The 27,113-nt window shown below is 46.0% G+C and overlaps 1 protein-coding gene across 2 annotated transcripts in view; it reads left to right on the forward strand.

The window, feature by feature from the left end:
* The first annotated feature begins 8,654 nt into the window (after positions 1–8,654).
* The window catches only part of cUnh17orf75 (chromosome Un C17orf75 homolog), a 42,895-nt gene continuing 24,436 nt past the window's right edge, over positions 8,655–27,113 (forward strand). For both annotated transcript variants that reach the window (XM_084328627.1, XM_084328628.1), the window contains exon 1: positions 8,655–9,023. In XM_084328627.1, the coding sequence (XP_084184753.1) occupies positions 8,881–9,023 (143 nt within the window). In that variant the 5' untranslated portion in view covers positions 8,655–8,880. The remainder of the gene's footprint in view (positions 9,024–27,113) is intronic.

A 27,113-nucleotide genomic window follows, 5' to 3' on the forward strand; every position in this document is an offset into this window, starting at 1 on the left:
GGGGAGGGGACTGTACATTAGGAGGGGGTGGGTGGGTGGGAGAGAAATATACATACGGCGGGGAGGGAATATATACATGCGGTGGGGAGGAGACTGTCTATTAGGAGGTGGTGGGGGTTTTGGGCATTTACGGTGGCCAGTTTCGAATTGATTTGCAGCCTCCCGTAGGTGCTCTTTAAGAGCGGTTTTGAATGTGGGTACGATTCACATTCCTTTACAGCGTTGCGGCTGCGTCTAACGTTATGCACATTTTGCGTGTATATAACATAACGTTATGTTATTTCGCGGTTTATTCATAACGTTATGCACATTTTGCGTGACAACACATAACGTTATTTCACTTGACAAGTTCAACACAGCCCAGCTGTCAGAAACTGTACATTGAGGGGGTTCACTGTTTAGTGTTTACACTCCCCACTTACTGTAACTGTACCATGACCCACTCCCCACTTACTGTAACTGTACCATGTTCTACATATAACCTCATCTCATGCACCTTGTTGTGTATCCTGTTTCTTTTTCCTCATTATTATATTCAGAGTTAATTATATTGTTTACACTGTCTTTCTTCTATTATAACCCTGCCCATTTGATGTTCCCAAATCATATTCAGAAAGTATCACAGAGACTTCTATTGACCAAGGTGTAACTGAGGGGTTACAAAACCCTGACTGTATTAAAGATTGTGATAGATTAAACCACTGCTAGTTATGTACTTTAATTACTGGCCAGACAGTACATCAAATATAGATGGTGAACACCCACAAGAACACGGCATTGACAAAGAAATAGTATTTGAGGGTAATTTATTATTATTAGGCAACGTTAGGTTACAGAATGAGAATTAGGGTTGCGCTTGTATGGCGAAGAATATACGTAAAGTCAGTCAATAGCATGAGTCACTAAGAATAGCAGGAATCCTACGATGGGTCTAAGTTGACACCACCTGTCGTATAGTAGCAACTAGATAGGGCAACACTGGTACCGCTGGGAGACAATGGGTTCCCTCCGGGGGTGTACGGCCTGGAGGGTAGAGGAATGTTCGGGTACTCCGTCTGATTCAATGAGAAATAAAGAGACTCCAGGTACAGGAGTCGGTCCTTGTAAATCCCTTGATCAGCAGCAAAGTAATAATTGTAATCCAAATGCTCGACAGCATTGATGACAGCTAGCCAGCCTCCGTCCACGAGGCCGGCCCGAGTTGTAATCCTCACGAGGTTGAATCCCAAACGATAGTGGAAATCAACGATGCTCTTCTCCGGGTACCACGTTCCAAATCAATATAATCCAACTAGTAATGGTTCTGCAATCGCCGACGCCGATTCTCCTGTGTACATGTCCAACGGTTCTCCGCCTAGGACTCCTCGGGTGTGGGCGACGTATTTAGGCCACACACCCTGGTTAAGTACACTAGCTAAAGACACGACGAACCGCTGGGTAATGATACACACGAACGAACTGTGGCCGCACGATATACAATAAATGAACGACTATTCACTTCACATTAGATTAAGTCGAACTCAACGTTACTTCATTAAACTCTGACACTTTTACCATTCTATTCGCACGCGGTTCTCAATGCTCTGTTAGACGCAAGGTTGCTCACTTCACTGCACGTTGACTCGTGGTGAAGGTGGGTAAGGTACTGAACGAAGACACGAAGCTAAGCACGGTGTGCGCACCTTGCGCTGTATTTATACTTAAGTGAATATCTAGTCCCAACCTCAGTCCTTGTCTGGTATCACTACGCTGACTCCGGGCATGTTCCGACATGCCTGCACTTGTCTTTGAACCTGCCGTTGGGGGCTTGCGCGCTGGCCCCTGGGGGCGCTGTCCAATAGGAGAGCGAATATTACTCTAGTTTGAACGCAGGTAAAGGGATATTCCGTGTATATATATAAATAATATACAAAGTATATCAAACAATAAAGGTAGATTCTCAGTTTAATCTGGCCCTTCACAACACAAGGAATTAGTTATTATTAGTAAGACACAATAACCGGATCTCCTCTCTGGTAAACAAGAATACCCTGAAGACTCTGGCAGGAGCACTCATTCAAGGGTACTACGACTATGCGTGCACCTCATGGTACCAAAGCACCTCAAAGGCGCTTAAAACAAGATTACAAACATCACAAAACAAACTGGTCAGACTACTACTTGACCTTACCCCCAGAACCCACCTCACCCCTGTCCACTTTGACAACCTAGGATGGCTTAGAGTAGACGACAGAGTACAGCAACTTGCAATGGGCCTGGTCTACAAGATACACTATACGACTAAGGTACCCATGTACTGTACATGTCAAAATACTTCCCAAAGGTCAGTGAATACCACAACCACTACACCAGAGGAAGCTCAACAAATCATGTTAAACCCAGATTCGGCTCAAACAAGGGACTAAACACGTTTCGCAATTATGCCACATCAATGTGGAACGCCCTACCCAAAGCTGTAAAGGAATGTGAATCCCTACCCACATTCAAAACCGCTCTTAAAGAGCACCTACGGGAGGCTGCAATTCGAAACTGGCCACCGTAAATGCCCAAAACCCCCACCACCTCCTCATTCTGCAATCTGTTTAATAACGTTTTCATTCATTCATTCATTCATTCAACATGTGTTTCATCATACCAACTGATCCTGGTGTGACAATACCTAACATTTAGATTAACACAGTTAATGCCTAACTAGACAGTTAGAAGAAAGCAGGAAGCCGGTCCAACACTCTCAGATTCAAAGTTTTAATTGCAGCCTGGAACATATAGGCGAGTCAATATATGGTTTAACCCCAAAAAAATTGATACAAAAGGTTTTTCAATGGATTCTGGTAGTATTGGGCGTGCTAAATAACATACTAAAAGTTGACCAAAATCGACCACTCCGAAAGCCGTCATTTCCAAGATGGCGTCCCAGATGGCGCCGGGGCGATTAAAATGGCTATATCTCAAATTAAGAAAATGGTGCAAAGGCTTCCAGAAAGGCTTCATTTTCAAGATGGCGTCCAAAATTGCGGCTGGCCAAGCTTAAAATGGCTATATATATGTCAATATAAAAATTATATAAATGATTGTCATTTGATTCTGGTACCCCAAGTACCCCTAGACATACTTAGGAACATACTAAAGTTTTAGGGAAATACACCTTCCGAAGAGGCTTAATTTTCAAAATGGTGTCCAAAATGACGACTGGGAGCATAGAATGCCTGTATCTCAAATGGGAAAACATTTCTAAAGGATTTATAAACTGATTCTGGCACCTCTATACATTAATAACAAGCAAAATATCTAGCTAAATATATCTGCTAGGAATGCATCATTTGCATCATCAAAATGGCTGCCTGTAGCTTATTTTGGCTAAAATTAAAATTGGTTATTATATTCAACCTAGAAAGCTGGCTTTGGTGTTGAACACAAAATAAATTACCCACTTATTGTGGTCTTTAGGCCTACTCATCATCATCTTCAGGATCCTCTGGGAGAAACTTGTTATGTGGATTGTCACATTCATGAAGTTGACATGGTCCACAGACAGTAGTACAAGGTAGTCCATATTTTCTGCATGAGCAGCGAAGTGTCTTGCAGGCAGTGGTACAGTTACAATGAATGACCTTCAAGAGACTGTCTGGAGCAGCATTCATTGTTGACATGAGTGGGACAAATCTATTGTCCTGCAGGTTCCAGCCCCAGTCTAGAGCATCTATACCATCATCTGTTCCCATCCAGACCATGACCTGGTAGTATGCTCTACGACAGTGGAATTTGGTAGCAGATTCAGTTGGTGGTAGACGTTCAGGCGTTACCGTTGATGAAGCTGAGACAACCTTCTTGCTGAAAATGTTATATCTCATTTTTGCAAGCGAATCAGTGCACTTTCCACCAAAAAAGACAGCCATTGCTTGGCACCCAAGGTCATCGATCACATCTGTTGTCTGGTTTGGTACAGTGAATGCATTGGCACAAGCCTGAAGGACAGGATCCCCTTTTACAAGTTTTTGGAATGCTGTCTTTTTGCCAACTCCGAAGATCCGGGAAGTTGTGTCACAGCCAGTCACAGCATGGATGAACAGCAACTGAGAACACACATCCTGTCCGAGTACTTCTTTCAAATGGTATATGGCGTACACTTTAAAACTGCCATCAACTTTCGACTTGTCTGATCTGAAATAAAGGCCCTTGCTATCTCTCTGTGCATAGTAAAGAAGTAAGACGAGGAGATCAGTATCTTCTCCAATCAGCGTCATGGTGTGAAGAAGAGATGATCCCACTGCGGCCCTTACTATGTCTACATCAGCATCTCCAAGTGAATTGACCACAGTGCAATCCCGTTCTTTCAGTTCATCACTTATCATGTGGATCAGTTTCTGTTTATTCAGATCTCTTGACAGGAACTCCTCCTTCTTACCTGAGAACTCTGTCTCAGCAGTGAAGTTGACAATGGGATGAATATTGTTTCCTCTTCTTTGATGTGTGTTGTCTTTAATGGATGGCCCATCCTCATAGCCATCAAACACAATGGTTGTAGCTGAGCCATAATGTTGGATGGTGAAGTCTGCATATGACTGTGCAATTTTACCATAGCTTTGTCCGTGCTTCCATTGTATTCGGTGAAGGAGTGAACCACCATCAAGAACATAATGCTCCGTTTCTGGTACAGAATCTAGGATTGCATCACTTGCATGATCACAGATCGCGTGCGCTAGTTGTGGTTTATCAGCTTTGCGGAAGACGTTTCCGGCTTCAAAGAGGGCAGGAGGGAAAGGACTGAGTTCGTAACGCATAACCTCCTCCAATGACAGCTCTCCAGTTTGGGAGACAATAAGGAAACGTTGAAAAAGAAGTGCAGAATCAATGATTCGATCAGGAGCAACCTTGATAGACGATTTTTGTCCAAGGGTTATGGCTTTATCCTTTCTACTAAATGAAAATGTGAATGCCGGCTGTCCGATCATTTTGTGCATGATGTTGCGTCCAACAGAGTCATAATCATGCACGTTCACTCCATCCTCAGCGACAACACCTGTAACAACATTCCTTAAAGAAGAGTCTGGAGAGAAAGGTGAACATATAGCAAGTTTTGAAATGATCTTCTCCAGGTCAGCAGCATCCTGTTTCATCCTTGCCTCTGTTGAATCCTTGTGCTGTTCTGATGTTGTGTATGTCTGGTTTGAGAACTCCTGCATTGCGGTGTTATACTCTGATGTTATGCCCTTTGACATTGTCCAAAGGGATCTCTGATTGTCGGTCATTCCACTTCCATGTGTCATCCCTCCTGTAGTCTTCAATGACCTCATCAATGTTGTTTCGATTACAAGATCTGAGCTGAGGCCTGCCCATGATTGGCTGCTGCGACGGATAACATGAAAACCCTTTTCAAATTGTCTGAAGACATCTGGGTGGTTGATGTGAAGCTGACGATCATCTCTTGGACATAAAAGTGTGCCAATTTCAAGTAATTGTAATGCCCAGCCGCAGCGAATATCGGCATGTATTCAGAAACAGCGCGTAGGTGCAAAAGCCAGGAACCTGTGCGATCTGCTGTTATCAGTGACCTAGCAACTTCTAACATGTGTTGGTAATTTAGCCACAACTGACTAGTTTTGGATCTAGCACACAGTTCCATCTTCCTTTTTCCCAGCTCTTCATTTATTGTAATGAGGGTCTCTGATGTGAACACGGTTTCCAATGGCATTTCACCCTTAACTATTGAGGTATACATTGCTTCAGACTGTTCAACCATTGCTGCAAATTCATGACTATCATCTACCATTTCTGATATTATCATGCGGTTAAAACATTTGTCAACCAGAAGATGGCCACGGAATGCTCTCTGAACTGATTTGCCTGTCATCATATGGGCTACTGAGTTCTCCCCATAGACTACCCCTAGAATGTCCTTAAGTCCTGTACCGTCCATCAGTGTACCAATTGCTCCTAGCAAATTCATAAATGTGTGAAATCCTCCTAGGAGCAGGACAAAGGACTTGAGGTGACTGCACTGTGGTGAATCTAGGATTATCTCTGCTGCTTTCCAATATAGGGGTTGGTCAAATGTAACTACTGGGGCAAGGTGGTGTTTGGATGCCAGACCACAAATGAACTCCAGTGTTGACAGAATGCATGTTTTGTCTCCGGAGTACATGTCTATCATTGGTAAGTATCTCACTGAAGACTGCCCTGGATGTTCATCTCCCTTATGAATAATGTGCATCATCCCCTGCCAACCAGGTGCAGGCTGTTTGAAATTGAACGATAACTCCCAAAGCAGATCAACCATCTTGTTACATTCTGCGAGTCTTGGAAGTTCTTTAAATGTGGTGTCTCTGCAAAAGTGTTTGGCAAAGTGATAATCTATTATCACAACTTTTGACCTCTGCACAAGATTCAGTTCATTAATTCTGAACCTCGGAATCCTTTGGTCTGTCTTCTGTCCTGGTGTCAAGGCAGCTATCATGCCCATCCCATGAACTGTCCCTTTCCTATCAATTGTTAGAATATTATGATCTACATTGTCTGCAGCAATATAGTTATATATTTTTTTCTATTGAGATATATAGCCATTTTAAGCTTGGTCTGCCGCCATTTTGGACGCCATCTTGAAAATTAAGCCTTTCTGGAAGGTGTATTTTCCTAGATTAGTATGTTAGTGAACATGCCCAGAGGTACCAGAATCAGTTGAGAAATCCTTTGCACCATATTCTCAATTTGAGATATAGCCATTTTAATATCTCCACCGCCATCTGGGACACCATCTTGGAAATGGCGGCTTTCGGGGGGGTCGATTTTGGTCGACTTTTAGTATGTTATTTAGCACGCCCAATACTATCGGAATCCATCGAAAAACCTTTTGTATCAATTTTTTTTGGGTTAAGTGCTTTTTTTTCATAGATTGACTCGCCTAATACATGTTTCGGAACCCATGTGTAACTAGACAGTTACAATAACTTACAATATAACATTTATATTAATTAACCCAGTTAATGCCTTAAGAGAAAGAGTCTGGTGGTCAATGTCACTTTGGATTGCGCCGACACATCTCTACTGCTTGTGACAGGCTGTGGTGCGTTCCAGACTTTACTTAACCTTGTTCCCAGCTTTATCAAAGCACTACGGCCGAAAGTGGGAATCAGGTAGGAAGTCCCTGAAATCACGACACGGTGCTCATGAAAATGTATTCCCCCCAGAAACAACCTCGTTATCGCCTCCCTCGACAGGCTGACAGACCTGCTTGTTGTTTGTTTAGCTGGGGACTATAAACAGATCAGGGGGTGCCCGGAAACCGGAAAGCCTGTAGCCGGTATTTCTGTATTTCCGATTCACATTTTAGGAGGCATAGCTTTACCAGCCTAGACTTTACTCCTGTTGGGAAACTATAGACCACTACACTTCCGCGTTACATTGAAATCGGGGAGGAGATTGCGGGGGTGCATATGAATGAATGTGGACGAGAGCCGTGATGTAAGTGGTTGCCGATACGGCTGTGGGGGTGCTAGAGACATGATCGAATAGACGTTTATACGCCTCGCTCTCCTGAACACAGCGTGACCCATAACTAATCGATCAGAACTAAATCGGCAGAGAAAAAGCCCATTTTAAAGCACCTAGGAGTGCCCATGGAGTCTGGACGACGCGAGATGACGCTCGAATGAATGTGGACTGTTCTATCAGAGGGGGGAGCTTCGGTGGCCAATGTCCTTTCAGCCGAACAGGATAATGAAAAAATTATCCCACTAAATGGCCAGACGCGTCTTATGGCGACATCTACAATTACCTCATTGAGTCTCCAGGTAGACTAATATTTATATTATATTTAAGTGCAGCGGTCTGTAGCCACTTACATGACCACCGAAGCTCCCCCCTCTGATAGAACAGTCCACATTCATTCGAGCGTCATCTCGCGTCGTCCAGACTCCATGGGCACTCTGCGCATGTCCATGCGGAATAGGTGCTTTAAAACAGGCTTTTTCTCTGCCGATTTAGTTCTGATCGATTAGTTATGGGTCACGCCGTGTTCAGGAGAGCGAGGCGCATAAACGTCTATTCGATCATGTCTCTAGCACCCCCACAGCCGTATCGGCAACCACTTACATCACGGCTCTCGTCCACATTCATTCATTTGACCCCCCGGGCCCCCGCAATCTCCTCCCTGATTTCAGAATCCCGGAAGTGTTACGGTGGTCTTATCGCTCAACCAATCAGAGAGGGGTCTGCAGAAATGGGCTCAACCAATCAGAGAGGGGTCTGCAGAAATGCAGCTACGGAAAGTAGAGACGCATTCGCCTGAACGCTTGCGGGACGCCATTGACGGAGTAGGCCAGGGTATATCTGCAGAGGCGCAAGCCCAACGTCTGGGCGGGGCTTCGGGGCTTGTACTCTGTTTGACCGCCCAGACGTTGGGCTTGCGGCTCTGCAGATATCCCCTATTGCATTGACGCAATACCATATATTTATTTGGAACGTATCCCACAGTTTTTATTTTTTAAATATATAATGATCGATTAACGTAACCACATTTGAATAATGAAAATTCGCCCACAAAAATATTCGTCACGTTAACCGCCTTGATCTTAATTGCGTCTGGAACTGATATGTGAAATCGATGTTATACCCGGTTACTTTTCCTAGACGTACAGACAGAACAATAATCACGCATGCGCGAGAAAGGACGCAAAAATAAACAGTTTACTTGACAGCTGATCTGTGTATTTGAGCGTTTTCACATGTATGGCATTACATATTTACCATTTAAATCTGCATCGTAGTGATATCCTAGATAAATAACGGGGACATTCTATAATCTATCATTGTTGACCTAGAATAATAATTCTTATATTACTGGTTTTAGACGGCTACTAACGTTAGCTACGTGCAAAGGTAGCAATGTTTACCTCCCAGACATCATCCTTCCAAGATTCAATTGATGTGGAAGAAAGAGACGACTTTGACAATGAAGAAATTGCAGGATATAACCAGAAAATCCAGCTGAACTGTTACTACACCATCTATCTCTATCAAGGCACCAGGTAATGTCGTCATTGAGCTCTTGTCATACAGCAGCTTGCTTTTTCTGAGCAACATTCTTGTCAGGTAGCTGCCTTTTTTCTGTTTAGTGTGTACGCACGCTATAACAATGCTAAGTTAACACCTATGTCCAAGCCTTCTCATTCCAAGGACCCACAAAGATTGTCGAGTCGTTACCCCACGAATGCCCATTTAATACGATTTTGTTCCAGGCATTTCATGAGAAGATATGTGTTGGATATTATTTACTACATATAACTGAATGCATAAACTACATGCAGTGAGATAAGTTTATAGAGGGACATCTATGATCAAAAGCAGGTATTCTTATACATTCTCTCTTTGAATGATATAATACTGAAATTCAACAGAATTTGTCACTTTGCTCAGGACCAACTGAAGCCCCTTCAAACGCCCTCAAGTGTCCCTAGACCCCTTTGGGAAGCACTGAAACAACTAACATGCGATTACCATCTTTTCCAGAGTCAGACAAGAAGATAGATACCAATTTCCTCTCTGTGCGTTCAGTAGAAAGCTATCCGGCTGCAATCCATCTAGCCTAGTTTAGCACAAATTAATGGAAGTGTATACTGACCACTAGCCTAGCTGTTTTAAGATAGGCTAAAAAAAGGGCGGCTAAGTGGCGCAGTGGGCAAGGCACTCACCACTAACGCAGGAGATGCTGGGTTCGAGCCCAGCTCTCGGTGTTGCTTCCGGCTTGGCTGGTCGTTCATACTAATACAATTGGCAGTATTAGGGGGTGGGAAAGCCGGTGGGTGGGGATCAGACGTTGTGGACAGCGACCCCTACAGATTGGTTGGTGCGCCTGTACAGCAGAATCAGGAAGTATCGGGGGCAGCGTGAGCCTCCCACGCGTTACTCCTTGCCACTGAGATATCGCGCTGTACAGGTGAAAAGATGCGACGGCTGCCTCCTCGTGTACCGGAGGGGACACGTGATGCAAGGCTTCGTCCACATTGCAGCCGACCAGTGGGAGGCATGGTCTAGCAACGTTCGAGACAGGGGAGGGAAGAATTGGATAATACGAAATTGGGATGGGAGAAAAAATAGAAAAATGGGGAGAAAAAGTAGACAAAAAAAAGATAGGCTAAAAAAAATATATATATATAAATAAATAATAAATAAATAAAGATGCCGCTGCTACGTCCGGCTGCCTCTCTGTGTGCTCCGACGAGACTGTGCTTACTTTTGTTAATATTTATAGTTTTAAGAGTTTTGTTTGTACCAACTGTTGGTGCATTTAATGTGTATGATCGTCAGTCACTCATCGACATCGGATTAAGAGAAATTTACCAACTGGATTGCTCTCTGGATCGGATCGCTGAACAACAACAATGGCCTGCTGAGATCTTGGGTAAAACAGGATCAGGCATCGGCCCACACAAGGAAGGGGGGAGACGGCGAGGAAGGAGAGCAGGCGTCCGAAACAGACTGAGAACCAGGAGGCACAAAAAATGCCATTGCCCAGCATATTGTTGGCCAATGTGCAATCAATCGAAAATAAACTGGACGACATCAGAGCAAGGATTCAATTCCAAAGAGACATTAGGAGGGACTGTAATGTTCTCTGCTTCACCGAGACGTGGGTGACGCCGGACATCCCAAACCACGCCATTCAACCGGCCGATCACTTCTTCATTCACCGTAAAGACAGCACAGAGGAAGAATCCGGAAAGAAACGGGGGGGGGGGGGGGGGGGGGGTGGAATAGCCTTCATGATTAACAACAACTAGGGCGGCTAAGTGGCGCAGTGGGCAAGGCGCTCGCCACTAATGCAGGAGATGCTGGGTTCGAGCCCAGCTCCCGGCATTGCTACCAGATTGGCTGGTCGTTCATACTAATACAATTGGCAGTATTAGGGGGTGGGAAGCTGGTGGGTGGGGATCGGACGTTGTGGACAGCGACTCCTACAGGTCGGTTGGTGCGCCTGCACAGCAGAATCGGGAAGCAACGAGGGTCCCTTCCACGCAGACCCTCGCCGCTGAGAGATCGCGCTGTTCAGGTGAAAAGATGCGACAGCTGCCTCCTTGTGTACCGGAGGGGACACGTGATGCAAGGCTTGGTCCACATTGCAGCCGACCTGTGGGAGGCATGGCCTAACAGCGTTTGAGACAGGGGAGGGTAGAATAGGACAATACGAAATTGGGATGGGAGAAAAATAGAAAAATGGGAGAAAAAGTAGATAAAAAAAAAAGATTATTAACAACAACTGGTGTGATCCAGGCAACGTGAAGGAGCTTTCGAACCACTGCTCCCCAAACCTGGAGTACATAGCCATAAAGTGCTGACCATTCTTTCTTCCGAGAGAATTAACGTCGGCCATTTTGATTGGAGTGTATATTCCCCCCCACGCAAACACGGGAGCGGCACTTTCAGTTCTTCACGACGAGGTAAACAAACTCCAAACAGCTAACGTTGACGCTGCTATTGTGGTTGCGGGTGATTTTAATAGTGCTAATCTGAGGAAAGTGTTGCCAAATTTCTATCAGCATGTGACTTGTTCCACCAGAGGCGGGAATATCCTAGACCATTGCTACTCGCAATTTAAGAACGGGTACAAGTCTCAAGCTGCTAGTGCATTCGGCAAATCAGATCATGACGCCATCTTTCTTTTACCGGTGTAGCTGAGGGGTACAATTCCCTGACTGTATTGTTAGATATGATATTTAATACCACTACCTCATGTACTTTAACTTCTGGCCACCCAGTACAAGATATAAGTATGATGAACACTTTCCCACCTGATGAAACGAACCAACACAAATGGACCAAATCGAATATTTAATACAGCAAAGGGTGTACACAATATTCACTTAATTACATTTATGATTTGAAATGTTAAGTATGCACTTTTATGGCAAATGAGTATTCGTAGGTAAATCAACATTGAATGTCCAATCTCTGGTTGCGCAGGGAGTAAGTATACAACCTGGAATATTTAGGAAACGATAGCGATAGTACTTAAATAATTATAGCTGGATACACTAAGGGGGGGGGGGTCCCGCTGGTTGTAAGACCGTAGGAGGGGGGGGTTAGAGAAGTCGCTGGCGGTATCCCATCTGGCCGACGGTGTCTTGGGAGAATCCAAAGTCTTAGACCCAGTGCCCACAGAACCTCGGGCCGTAGACGAACACAGCTGGACCCTCTGTGGAACGGTATCTGCCGGTCCACAACGGAGAGACGTGGTGCGACCTCACGTGTAGAGCGCCGCCTCACCTGTAGTCCTCTCCGGGGGGTAATTCCAACACTCGACAGTGTTGGCCTTTATCCATGGAATAATCAAAGCACATAAAGCATAATCCAAGAGCCGTGGAAGGCTCGCCGTCGTCGGGTAGAGTAATCCAATATACAGGTCCAGTCGCTCTTGACCCGGAGCTCCTCGGATGCAATCACCACTAGGGGTCTGACCAGCCTGGATAAGCGTCCAGATAACGTCAGGAACGATGGGGGTACTGATAACTGTAGAACTCGAACCGAACGATGCACCATACATAAATAGACTATTATTAGCTTAATAGAATACGTCCAACTCGACGGTATGGTGCCAAACTATGACCATTCAACTATTAATCTACACGATATCTCAATGTCTATTCTGGGCCAAGTAGGCCCTACTACACCGCACGTGCTTCGTGGGGAGGCTTTTGCGTCTGTCACTCTGTTGGAGGGTAAAGAACTGGACTAAAGGAAAATTCTACTTTACGAGCGTCATATATATATGCGCTATGAACAAATAGTACCACACGTATTTCGCCCGGCATATTACTGCGCGGAACCGGGGGCTGCCTCGACATGTTAGGCGGCACGATTGAACTTGAACCTAGGGGTATGGCAACCTGGCGCCAGGTTCTAGTCCAATGGTAGAATGAAACTATTATGGGCTGTTTAGTAGAAACGGGGATATTCAATGCATATTTTACAAGGAATATACAGGGGATATCAAACGATATACAAATACAATTAAATATATATATATAAATAAATATACATATTCGGTTTAATCTGATCCTTCACAACAACCGGAGTACAGACAAAGTCTCAAGCGCGCCCCTGTAGTAACGCAAGAGGTTAAGCGCCGGACTGTGGAGTCAGTCGTGAAGAGACGCTCCAGTTTGCACTTGAATGTACAGAATGGAGTGTGCGACAACACAGACAATATTAATGACTACACGGAAACAGTGCTAGACTTTGTTTGTACTTTGGTAGAAGAAACAATCCCCTCTACCACAATTAGCACCCCAGCATACAACGACGGGCTTGTGACAGGCAACATGAATGACCACAAGGCGGTGAGATACAACGTAAGGAGGACAGTAATAGAGGCAAAATGGCGCTACAGGGATAAAATTGAACTTCAATATGAACAGGCTGACTCTAGAGGTATGTGGCAGGGCCTCAGAACGATGACAGATTACAAAGGCACCTCCCTCAAGCTGAACAGTGACATCTCTAGGGCTGTCTTAAATACTTCGAAGCTTCGTTTGATGGGCATGGGATTCGAATATGAAAATAAAAATCGAATATATTAAAAAGAAAAAGAAAATCTATTTTTTTTGTTGCAAAATCAACTCTGCCTCTCTTTGTTAACTACAACAAGCAATGCTGTTTGTTATTTAAGATGAGGTCGGACTCGGCACTGACAGATTTGTGTTCATTGTGCTGCTTTTATAAAGCCTCAAATGACGGCTTACAATATTTCATTTTTTTGTTTGTCTTAAGATTTAAAAAGGTTTAAACTTTACAGCACTGACAAAGTTGAACAAAGTGCTGTACAAGTCCCACAACATAATAAAAAAATAATAATAATATAATTTTATTTTTTTGTATTTTATTTTTTTATTATTTTTTAAACAAACATGACAACACACGATTAGATATACAAGCATTGTAAAACAGTGTACATCAGTTAACTCATCGTTTGGATAAATGTCTTATACAAGATATACCCCTAATACCTGCTATCTATTCCCCTACACACATATGCTCTTGCTCGCACCCCCCGCCCTGGACCCCCCCATGGATAATCCATCCATTATCCTTCGCTCCTAACCAAACACTACCATTAAATGCTAGCTTTTATTCTCTCCACCACTTCTAACCACATTGTCAATTTGGATTCATTGAGACCCAAAATTCTTGCTGTAGATATTTCTAGATAAATCACATCGAGATATGTAAGAATCCAGACCTTTCGGCACATTCTTTCCGGTTGAAACCATCGTGATGCTATCAGTTTTTTAGCCACTGTAATACCAGATAAAACCAATCTCTTTTGTTGTATAGGTACTGCATATTCAAAAACATCATTCAGCAGTAATATAGAGGGGTGTACAGGTATATTCAGAATTAAGAGATTTGATAATTGCTGGGTCACTTCTTCCCAGAATATCTTAACTGGTGGGCAGTCCCAATACATGTGCATAAATGTCCCCTCGTCCCCATTTGTACATAAAGAGCATTTGGAGTCTTGTTTAAGACCCATTCTGTTCAGTTTTATAGGAGTCAAGTATGTCCTATGAATATAGTTAAGATTGATTTGTTGATGGTCCGGGTTCCTTGATGCAAGTCGAACATTTGCCCAGGCTTCTTGCCAATCAAAATCTTTTTCTAGGTCTGGTATATCCCTCCTCCAAACAGAGTCTAGGTGGAGGGTTTCATACGAAGCCGTTAGTAATTGATGATAAAGATCTGATACAAAACCTCTCGATGTCTCTCTTTCATAGAAAAATTTGTGGTATCTGTGGTGTGCAATTGGTATCCTTAATGGAACAAGCCATTCTGAAGAAGGTGTGTTCACACCGAAATGTCATGATTACAGGCTGCCAATAAATTTGGAAAAACCTGGAGTGCGTGCCTGGACATTGTTTCCCTATTTTTTATGTATGATATCAGAGGTTACAGCACCCAGTGTCAAGTCTAGTGAGGTGAGCGCGTTCTACTACTTTTTTCATTTATCCTTAATGGAACACCATGAGTCTTCAAACATAACAATAATTGTGCGTAAAAAAGATATGTGGAACCGGTGAGATTAAACTTTTTTTCTATTTCATCATAGCTACAAATACCCTGTTTGTTGAAAACATCTCCTAATGTATGTATGCCTTGCTTTTCCCATCTAGGGAATCTTATAGGTCGTTTTCTAATCAGGAGTGCATTGTTATTGAATAAGGGAGTATGATTATGCCATTTATGTGGATTAGAATATTTTTTTTGTGTTTCACGCCATATCCGGATCACATGTGTAATTATGGGGCCAAATTTCAGTTCGCATTGCTTAATTGATATTTTGGTGTATACTATGTCCTGCAGTCTCTGTGGTGCTACTATATTTACTTCTAAATTTCTCCAGGATACTGATGCTTGGGGTTCAAACCAGGTTGTCAGTGGTCTTAAAGTGTACGCCTTAAAATAGTGGAAAAAATTTGGGATTGCCATCTGTTACAAAGGGTCAGATTAAACCGAATATATATATTTATTGCTTGAGATCCCATGTATAATATTTGTATATCGTCTGATATCCCTTGTATATTCTTTGTACATATACACGGAATATCCCTTTACCTGGTACAGGACAGACCATAATATTCGTTCTCCTATTGGAATGAATGAATGAATGAAAACTTTATTTAACAGATTGCAGAATGGGTACAATACAGTACGGCTCAATACATACAATTGTTAAGGGGATGCAGACCTGAGAAAGACGTTTGTCTTGTTTCCATCAGGGTCCCCCATTTTCAATTCATATAGACATATATGACATACATGACATACAGATAGTCAGTACTGCTACATCTATACATTTATGACATACCAGATTTGCAAATACAGTACTGTTTGTGATACAGAAGGAGTCAAGAAAAGGGAGTATATACATTTGACGTAGAAACTGTACATTGGAGGAGGTTGGGTGGGGGGGGTTGGGTACATTGGGATATTGACAACCATACTGGGTAATTTACATTGGAGGTGGTTGGGGGGGGGGGGGGCCGGGGGGCACACTGTATAAACAAGTAACACTGTACATTGAGGGGGGGGGGGGGGGGAGACACTGTACAAACAAACACAATTGTACATTGAACTATTGACAAAACCATACTAGGTAAATGACTGTACATTGGAGGGGGTTGGGTTAGGATATTTACAGGGGCCAGTGTTGAATTGCAGTCTCCCGTAGGTGTCCCTTGAGAGAGGTTTTGAAAGTGGGTAGTGATCCACATTCCTTTACAGCTTTGGGTAGGGCGTTCCACATTGATGTGGCATAATTGCGAAACGTGTTTAGTCCCTTATTTGAGCCGAATCTGGGTTTAACATGATTTGTGGAGCTCCCTCTGGTGTTGTGATCGTGGTATTCACTGACCTTTGGGAAGTATTTTGACATGTACATGGGTACCTTGGTCGTGTAGTGTATCTTGTAGACCAGGCCCATTGCAAGTTGTTGTACTCTGTTGTCTACTCTAAGCCATCCTAGGTTGTCAAAGTGGGCAGGGGTGAGGTGGGTTCTAGGAGTAAGGTCAAGCAGTAGTCTGACCAGTTTGTTTTGAGATGTTTGTAATTTTGTTTTTAGCGCCTTTGAGGTGCTTTGGTACCATGAGGTGCAAGCATAGTCGTAGTACCCCTGAATGAGTGCTCCTGCCAGAGTCTTCAGGGTGTTCTTGTTTACCAGAGAGGAGATCCGGTACAAGAATCGAGTTCGTTGGTTGACTTTTTTTATTACATTGGATGCCATTTTGTCACAGGAGAGATTAGCCTCTAGGATGGAACCCAGGTAGGTAATTTCATCTTTCCTTGTGACAATATTGTCACCCACTGTAACTGAGAAGCCGTCGGTCTTGCTGAGTTTGTTATTTGAACCGAAGAGAATGGACTCTGTTTTGCCCATGTGTAATGATAGTTTGTTATCAGAAGCGATCCCCTAGGATCATACCCCCCAATGTCTAGTTCAAAGTCACCGCTAAGACATGCCTGAACATGCCCGGTTTGCGCAGGAATACGAGACAGAAATGAGGTTGGCACTAGATTATTCACCGTACGTATAAATACGGCGCAGGTGGATACAGCAGCACTTAGCCTAAAGTCAAGTTACCCTCAAACGAGTTAACCAATAAGTTGAAGCCTCACACCACGATACAACGTGCTGTGAAGTGGGCCCGTTTTGCCCCGAAATAGAGCCTTGAGACCGCGTGCGAATTGATAGCTGAAGTGTCAGAGTTTAACGCTGGATCGTCGAGTTCGACCTATTCTATTATTAAGTAATAGTCCATTATGTATAGTGTATCGTGCGGCTACCGTTCTACAGTGACCAGCATTACCAACGTTTCATCGTACCGAGCTAGTGTGCTTATCCAGGCTGGGCGGCTTAACCTGGTGCCGTCATCCGAGGAGCCCTAGACGAGAACCGTGTGGATATGTACACTGGATAACCTACACCGACGACTACAGAGCCCTTTTCGGCTGGATTATATTTGCTTTGGTCCTGTAGCTGTTGGAGCGGAGAATCGTCGACACCCACTGTTGTGTGGGATTTACCCTGTGAGGAGCACCACGTCGAGCCCGCCTCTAGTACTCTGAGGCTGGCTAGCTTTCCTCCATGCGGCACTGCATACCGGAGAATAGCTGTTGTTCGTCTACGGATCAAGGGATTATTGCACTGTCTCCTGTACCTGGAGTCTCCTTATTCCTCGTTGACCCAGACTTTCTGCGACCGACAAATCCTCTCCCCTGCTGGCTTACAACCGGAGGGACCCCTTTAGTATCTCCAGCTAATCTACTAGTGTACCATATATAATTCTTATGATACAGGTGGTATTAATTATCTCCTGCGTAATATTCTCATGGACTTACGCTCTTGACCTATTCATGCACATTCTTCGCCTTACAAGCGCAACTCTCAATCTTGATAAGTAATGTAAGATAATCTTCGTGCTGCTAATAAATATTCTTCTAAAACAGTATTTCTTGTGAAGCCGTGTTATTGTGGGTGTGTTCATCTCATATACCTGTGTACTGTATGGCCAGTAGTAATGTACATAACGCAGTAGTGGTTTAATGATACCATACTTATTTAATACAGTCAGGGAATTGTACCCCTCAGTTACAATTGGTCCTTCGAGCCGGATGGTAATTAGCGTAATATTAATATAATATTAATATTGACATGGCCAGCGGTGAACACTCCACAAACGGCTCTCCTAAGCTAGAACGCCCGACGCGCAGACGGCAGCCACCTTCTTACCTAGAGGACTACGCTGCCAGTCTACTACCTAGCTTTATACAGACGTTAAAGGCGGATAAAATAAGTAAAGCGGATAGCCAAAGTATGTCAAACCCTACCGACCAGGCGACCCTGCCAGTAGAGACCCTAGTGGGTTCTAACGTAACTGACCAAGCTCACGGGGGGGACCAGGAGGGACATGACATGACTTTACCCCCCGACAACGCCAACGCTCCAGGATAAAGAAAGCGCTCCAGGGACGGAACCCGACCCACTACCAGAAGAGACGCACACCCAGGAGATGGACCTCCTCGGAGCGCGACAGGAGAACGGATCTCCAACGAGCACTGCCAGAAGCCGATCACCTCCGCCGGTGTCTTCCCCCAGCGAAGCGGACAAGATGCTGGCACAGGCATTCATCGCCACCCTGGCAGCCTCCACCGAACGCGATCGACTTCAAGCGCAACAGACGAGCGAGCGCGAACAAGCTGCAGACCAACGAGAGCGCCTTCACGCGCAACTCCAAGCGCAAGCCCTCAGCGAGCGTGAACACGCTGCAACCGAGCGAGAGCGCTTCCAGGCGCAACAAAGGAGTGAAGACGATCGCATAAGACTGGAGACCAGACGCCTTCAGACGGAAGAGAACATTGAAAGAAGCCGCGCCGATGCACAGTGCGCCGCCGCCAATGCACAGCGCGACACCGCCCATGCCAGCGCCAATGCACAGCACGACGCCGCCAATGCCCAGCGCGAAGCAGTGCGCGACGCCGCCCATGCCCAGCGCGAGGCAGAGCGCGACCGGCTGCAGGCGCAGATGATGGACAAATTGATTGCCATGGCGACACCCCCTCTCTCCGCACGGAGCTCCCGGAGATCATCACGACAAGGGTCTAGGACACATTCCCCTACCCGACCAAGCGACCCGGGACCCCGCCAACAGGAGGATCCTGTCCACGTCTCCGAACCCCCTCCCCGGCCGGTCCATACGAGACCCAGCAACCGGGAAGAACCGGCCTACGTCGCCGAGAGACTGACTAGAAGACTCCAGGACTTAGCAGAGGAAGAGGAAGAGGAAGAGGAGGAATGTCAAGCCGACCAGCAGCAATGTACTCTGGACCAGGAGGCCCAGTACAGCCCAGACGTCAGCCCCGAGGCACTGCGCTACAAACCCCCGACTCAACTCACGGGTGAGTTTGACGCACCGAGGAACAGCACCTGGGTACCCGACCCCTGGTACCCACCAAGTACCAGCCCACGACGACACGTACGGGGAGACTCGCCCAGGAGGCCTCTCCCCCAACGCTCACCGATGTGCCAGCCATCCATGGCATCGTACCTGGGCACACCGACGTTCCCGGACTTCACACACGAGAACAGAGCACAGTACACAGAGCTACGAATGTGCTTAGAGACAATGATGTCCGATGTCCCCGATGAGACGTACAAGAATGCTATCCTACTCAAGCACCCGAAGGTGCCCAGAGCGCATAATATAGCGCTGGCATATTCCAACTCAAGTACCCCATACACCGCGGCTCTAGTAGCCCTCGACCAACGTTATGGACGCATATGGGACTACGTGATACAAGAGATAAGAGACATCGACCGTCTCCCCCCAGCCAGAGACAACAGAGCACTAGATGACCTCTCTATCAAGGTACAGTCCCTGGTAGGGATGCTGGGGTCCCAAAAGGAAAAAGGGATATACGAACTGTACGCTAACTCTAATGTAGAAAGGATATTAGAGAAGCTCCCTCCCGCCCGACAAGAGCGTTTTCGGCGGCAGAGAGACCACCGCGACCCCAACGGCCCAGAGGCATCCCTCCTAGACTTATCTGACTTCCTCGCGAGAGAAGTCAGCAGCCTACGACTGGACACGTTCGTATGGAGTGGACCAAGCCCAAGACCAGGACCTCGGGGATCAAATGATAACCGCCGGTCGGTGACCGTTATGCACCAAGCCGAATCAGTACCGCAGCACAAGAACCACAACACCCCCTCGACGAAAGAGGAGTGGAAGATTGAATGCCAGTACTGTGAAGGGGAACATCGGCTGTATCAATGCGACACTTTCGGGAAGCTGACCACGGACGAGGTGAGTCAGTGGATCAAAGACCACCGCCGCTGCTTCCGCTGCGCGCGCAGCCATATGGCAGCTGAGTGCCGCTTGAAGAAGAAGTGCAGCAGGTGCGGCGGCGCCCACTTGGAGGTCCTGCATGACATCAACAGGCGTCCGCCAGGACAACAAAGTGGGCCCGTCACGGTAATGTACCAGGCCGAGGCGGTGGCACCAGTACCGAAGATCCACCAGACCGCCCCCTGGTGTACCGACTGCTACAGCAGACACTGGGAGTCACGGTGCTACTCGGACGACCGCGAGTCGGCACCACTCCAGAAGATCCAAAGCAACCGACCAACAGGAGTGCTCCACATTGACCAGCATAGCGGGACCCCCCGAGTGCTCATCAAAGTGGTCAGAGTGCTCCTGAGCTACGAGGACAAGGTCCTGGACACTTACGCCGTCCTGGACGATGGGTCGGAAAAGACTCTCCTCCTCGCTTCCGCCGCAGCCCAGTTGGGCCTGCGGGGTGCCAAAGGTACCATGACAATACGCACCATCAGAAGAGACCAGAAGACCATAAAGGGTGAAAAGGTCTCCTTCAAGATAGCAGCGGTGGACCAGCCCGAGAAGCAGTATAGTATTACCAACGTCTTCACCAGCCACGACATAGGCCTATCACAGTACACCTACCCCATCCCACAGCTGATGGCGAAGTATATGCACCTACGTCAACTACCTATACCGCTTATCGACGGCGCCACACCGACCCTGCTCATCGGCTCCGACCACGCGGACCTCATTCTCCCAATTGAGGCGGCCCACATCGGACCCAAAGGATGCCCAGTCGCGGTTCAGACCCGACTGGGGTGGACGCTCCAGGGCCCCCTCTACGGACTTGACAGTCAACCCACGTCTACACGCTGCCTACACACAAAGGTGAGCGACACCGGCCACTCCCTCGTACAGCCCGTTGAGAGGCTATTGACATTAAGCGAGAGGCCTGTGAGAGAACCGTGGGCACAAGAGGGAGTTCGGAACTCCACCCCCCTCAGCTGCGCTCCAGACGTAGCTGACCTCGAACCCAGCACCCCAAGCGACTCCTTGATGGGGCGGCCGGAACCGGCCCCTCCTCAGACGGGGTACAGAGCAAACAAGAGAAACAGACGGAGGAGGTGGAGGCGCAGCCAAGCACAGATCAAAGCAGTCTCAGGCCCGCTTCCTCCTAACCCCCCTACCATCCCTTACAGCCCGTCAGAAGCGGGTCAAGGACGGGGACAACTTAAAAGTGGACACAGTCGTCGTGATCATAGACCAGTCACTACCCCGAGCTGCGTGGCCGGCCGGCCGCGTAAGCAAAGTGATCACTGGTGCCGACGGAAAGGTCAGAGCGGCAGAAGTGCTCGTCCAGGGGCGGACATACACCCGACCCGTGGCGAGGCTGATAGAGTTGCCAAGGCTCCCCGACTCGCTTAATGACGACCATGACCCACTGACTTTGTGAATTGCCCTACTCCTCACAACGGACATTGAGTAGTGGACAAGACGGTTAATCTGTCTCTGCTTATCTAATTAGGAGCGGACTAATTAGGAGGCGGCTGTTACAAAGGGTCAGATTAAACCGAATATATATATTTATTGCTTGAGATCCCATGTATAATATTTGTATATCGTCTGATATCCCTTGTATATTCTTTGTACATATACACGGAATATCCCTTTACCTGGTACAGGACAGACCATAATATTCGTTCTCCTATTGGAAGCGATCCCCTAGGCGCCACGGCCATACCCCCCAATGTCTAGTTCAAAGTCACCGCTAAGACATGCCTGAACATGCCCGGTTTGCGCAGGAATACGAGACAGAAATGAGGTTGGCACTAGATTATTCACCGTACGTATAAATACGGCGCAGGTGGATACAGCAGCACTTAGCCTAAAGTCAAGTTACCCTCAAACGAGTTAACCAATAAGTTGAAGCCTCACACCACGATACAACGTGCTGTGAAGTGGGCCCGTTTGCCCCGAAATAGAGCCTTGAGACCGCGTGCGAATTGATAGCTGAAGTGTCAGAGTTTAACGCTGGATTCTATTATTAAGTAATAGTCCATTATGTATAGTGTATCGTGCGGCTACCGTTCTACAGTGACCAGCATTACCAACGTTTCATCGTACCGAGCTAGTGTGCTTATCCAGGCTGGGCGGCTTAACCTGGTGCCGTCATCCGAGGAGCCCTAGACGAGAACCGTGTGGATATGTACACTGGATAACCTACACCGACGACTACAGAGCCCTTTTCGGCTGGATTATATTTGCTTTGGTCCTGTAGCTGTTGGAGCGGAGAATCGTCTACACCCACTGTTGTGTGGGATTTACCCTGTGAGGAGCACCACGTCGAGCCCGCCTCTAGTACTCTGAGGCTGGCTAGCTTTCCTCCATGCGGCACTGCATACCGGAGAATAGCTGTTGTTCGTCTACGGATCAAGGGATTATTGCACTGTCTCCTGTACCTGGAGTCTCCTTATTCCTCGTTGACCCAGACTTTCTGCGACCGACAAATCCTCTCCCCTGCTGGCTTACAACCGGAGGGACCCCTTTAGTATCTCCAGCTAATCTACTAGTGTACCATATATAATTCTTATGATACAGGTGGTATTAATTATCTCCTGCGTAATATTCTCATGGACTTACGCTCTTGACCTATTCATGCACATTCTTCGCCTTACAAGCGCAACTCTCAATCTTGATAAGTAATGTAAGATAATCTTCGTGCTGCTAATAAATATTCTTCTAAAACAGTATTTCTTGTGAAGCCGTGTTATTGTGGGTGTGTTCATCTCATATACCTGTGTACTGTATGGCCAGTAGTAATGTACATAACGCAGTAGTGGTTTAATGATACCATACTTATTTAATACAGTCAGGGAATTGTACCCCTCAGTTACACCATCCCTCCGTCGGCTTTGTTTCTCTGTGCGGTGGATCTTTTTATACGTGGTGGTTTGTTATTCCAAATAAATTTATATGCGGAAGAGTGTAATTTTTTCCAGTAACCATCTGGAGGGGGTAACGGAAGCATTGAGCTGATGAAGTTGATTCTAGGTAAGACATCCATCTTAACTATTGAAACCCGTGCCTGTACTGAGTTTTTAAGTTTTGACCACCTGTCAAGGTCGCATTTGATTTTATTTTGGATTTCTATGTAATTGTGTTTCACCGTTTGGCTTATGGTAGGGAATACTTCAACTCCCAAGCATCTAAAGTGTTTAACCATTGGTATTTCTTCTGGAAGACTTGTATTCTTTGCAGGGGCGTTCAGTGGAAGGAAAGCCGACTTTGGCCAGTTTATTTTAAATCCCGATAGGTCGCCAAAGTCATTAATCAACTTGAGAAGATAAGGCATTGCGGTGTTAGGGTTTTGCATGAACAGTATTATGTCGTCCGCATATAGACTCATTTTGTGTTGTGTGCCCTTGATTACGATTGGTTCTATGAGTTGGGATTGTCTTATATATTGTGCTAAAGGTTCTAGTGATAAATCGAATAGTCCGGGACTAAGAGGGCAACCCTGTCTAGAAGAGCGTGATACCGGAAATATTCCGGAGGTGATTATACCTGTTGTAATCATGGCCGATGGGTCTTTGTATAATACTTTAATCATATCAATGAATCCTTTTCCTAACCCCATCCTTTCTAATACCGCCCATAGATACGACCATTCCAGCCTATCAAAAGCTTTCATTGCATCCAGGGACAGCATCGCCTTGGGTGTGGTGTCGTCCTTGCTGGCATCTAGTACGTATAGTAATCGTCTTATGTTGTCAGTGATCAAACGGTTTCTTATGAAGCCAGTTTGATCCGGATGAACTAAAGACGTCATATGCTTTTGAAGTCTGATGGCTAATACCTTAGAGAACAGTTTGATATATAATAATATAATTTATAATCTTTTTATTTTTATTTTTTTATCTCGAAGCTTCGAATTAAAATCGAATCTCGGCCCGAAGCTTCGAATTCCAAAAAAAAATAAACGAAGGTCAGCACTAGACATCTCATTGGCAAATGATCTCAATACCTTCTATCCAAGGTTTGAGGCTGTGAATAACCACACCAGCCTACAAACCACTGCAATGGAGGGGGGGGGGGGCACTGCCGATGGAGACTCAGTGTTCAGGATAACAGAACATGAGGTGAGGAGGACCTTTAAGAAAGTGAATATCAGGAAGGCAGCAGGACCGGACGGTATCCCTGGCCGCATCCTAAAAGTCTGTGCCGACCAACTGGCCCCGGTATTCACTGACATATTTAACCTGTCCTTAGAACAGGCTGTCATCCCCACCTGTCTGAAGAAGTCTACCATTATCCCTCTACCCAAAAAATCCAAGCCCGCTTGGCGCTTGCCTCAACGACTACCGCCCTGTAGCTCTCACCTCCATAGCCATGAAGTGCTTTGAGAAGCTAGTGAAGGGCTACATCTGTTCCTCCCTCCCCATCAACCTGGACCCCCTGCAATTAAAATAGGGGAACTATGTGAGAATGCTATTCATCGACTACAGCTCAGCATTCAATACCATAGTCCCCTACAAACTCATAGCCAAGCTCAGGGACCTGGGCTTGAACTATGACCTCTGCCAGTGGGTCTTGAACTTCCTGACGGGCAGACCCCAGGTGGTGAGAGCAGGCAACTGCACCTCCTCATCCATCACTCTCAACATAGGGGCCCCCCAGGGCTGTGTTCTGAGTCCCCTCCTCCAATCCCTGTACACACATGACTGTGTGGCACAGCGGAACAACAACACAATCATCAAATTTGCTGACGACACAGTAGTGGTGGGCCTGATCTCTGCAAACGATGAGAGGGCCTACCTGGAAGAGGTAAAGGTTCTAGCGGGATGGTGTCAAGAGAACAGCCTCTCCCTGAACGTCAGCAAAACAAAAGAGATGATTGTGGACTTTAGGAGGTCGGGGGTCAGGGACTACAGCCCCCTCAGCATCGACGGGGCACCAGTTGAGAGAGTGAACAGTTTTAAGTACCTCGGAGTCCACATATCCGAGGACTTGACATGGACCACACACATCGACAGTGTTATCAAGAAGGCACGACAACGCCTCTACTTCCTTAGGCGCCTAAGGAAGTTCCAAGTGAGTCAGAAGATCCTCAAGAACTTCTACTCGTGCACAATAGAGAGCATCCTGACTGGCAATATCACCTCGTGGTTTGGGAATAGCACTGCACAAGACCGTAGCAGACTACAGAGAGTGGCCCGTTCAGCCGAACGCACAATTGGAGGGGGGCTTCCCACTCTCCAAGACATTTACAACAAGCGCTGCATGGGTAAGGCTAAGAGAATAATCAAAGACCCCAGCCACCCAAACAACTGCCTCTTTGAACTGCTGCGGTCAGGCAAGCGATACCGGAGTCTCATGGCAAGCACAGAGAGACTCAGAAGGAGCTTCTATCCCCAGGCCATCAGGATGCTCAATGAACAATAACAAACCATCAAATACACCCACAGCACACACATCCACACCAGCGTTTCCGTTAGCCGGTAATTACCGGTATTTGACCGGCAAAATCTGTTGAAGTCCGACATATTTAATCTCTCCGGTCATAATGCCCGGTGAAAATAATTCCCTCTAAGCACAATTAGATTATTTGAATTGTATTAAAATAGGCTAAAATTAAATAGCCTATGCGATGAACGAAACAATCATTACATTTGTTTCATCGTTGCTTCACCAAGCAGCCGGTCTAATAATGACATCGCTGTTGTCAGCGCGAGCTGGCTGCTGCTAGATTTGTGAGAAGCATCCATCTGCAGACCCACAGAATGCAGTACTCCAATTCAGCCATTGGCAATTCAGCTGTAGGGTGGGGGGCGCTGCTGAGCGGTCCCCAGACCGGACCTAAAAACACAGCTGCTCTGTGGGTCTGCAGCTCCATGCTTCACGTAAATCTAACAGCAGCCAGCTCGCGCTGACAACAGCGATGTCATTATTAGACCGGCTGCTTGGTGAAGCAATGATGAAACAAATGTAATGATTGTTTCGTTCATCGCATAGGCTATTTAATTTTAGCCTATTTTAATACAATTCAAATAATCAAATTGTGCTAAGAGGGAATTATTTTCACAGGACATTATGACCAGCACCAAGTGGTTGGGAGGTGGAGTCATCACGCAAACCCACGATAATGTTGCCGTCTCTCTCTGCCAAATTTCTCAGTTCTTCGCTTGATATAATTAATACAAATGTCCAATATAACGGAATTCGTTAGCTCATAAAAATGTGATTATAACAGACTGCTGTTTATTAAAGGGGAACTATCTTATAAATGGCCTTTTTGAGTGTTTAGCATTGTTTCCTAGCTATGTGAACTTATATTAATATGATCTATGTCTCAAAATTCTCATATTGGCGCATTCTTCCAATTATCCTCTCACAATATTCACCCTCACTGAACTGAGTCACTTGAAAATGTGCGCGATATGTGATGTCAGAAAGACACCGCTGCATGATAATGTTCAGGCGGCGCCGGCACGGCGCAGTGGTTTAGGAGCCCAGGCTCAAAACGGCTCGAGATCTTGAGGTAGAAAAATGCTGTTTTTGAGGACTTGATTAGAAATACAAAACAATGAATAAAAAAAATATATATATTACAGAGGTGTTCCATAGACTCACAGGAATTGTGTAAAAGTGCCCAAATAGTGAAAGAAATAGTAAAATAGTTCCCCTTTAATGTCGGGCAGACTGCCCACCGACACCTCAAGTCGGCAGCAGCACGAAGTCTCGAGGGAC

The sequence above is a fragment of the Notolepis coatsorum genome (assembly GCF_963971535.1).
Source record: "Notolepis coatsorum genome assembly, chromosome: 14".
Classification (NCBI taxonomy): Eukaryota; Metazoa; Chordata; class Actinopteri; order Aulopiformes; family Paralepididae; genus Notolepis; species Notolepis coatsorum.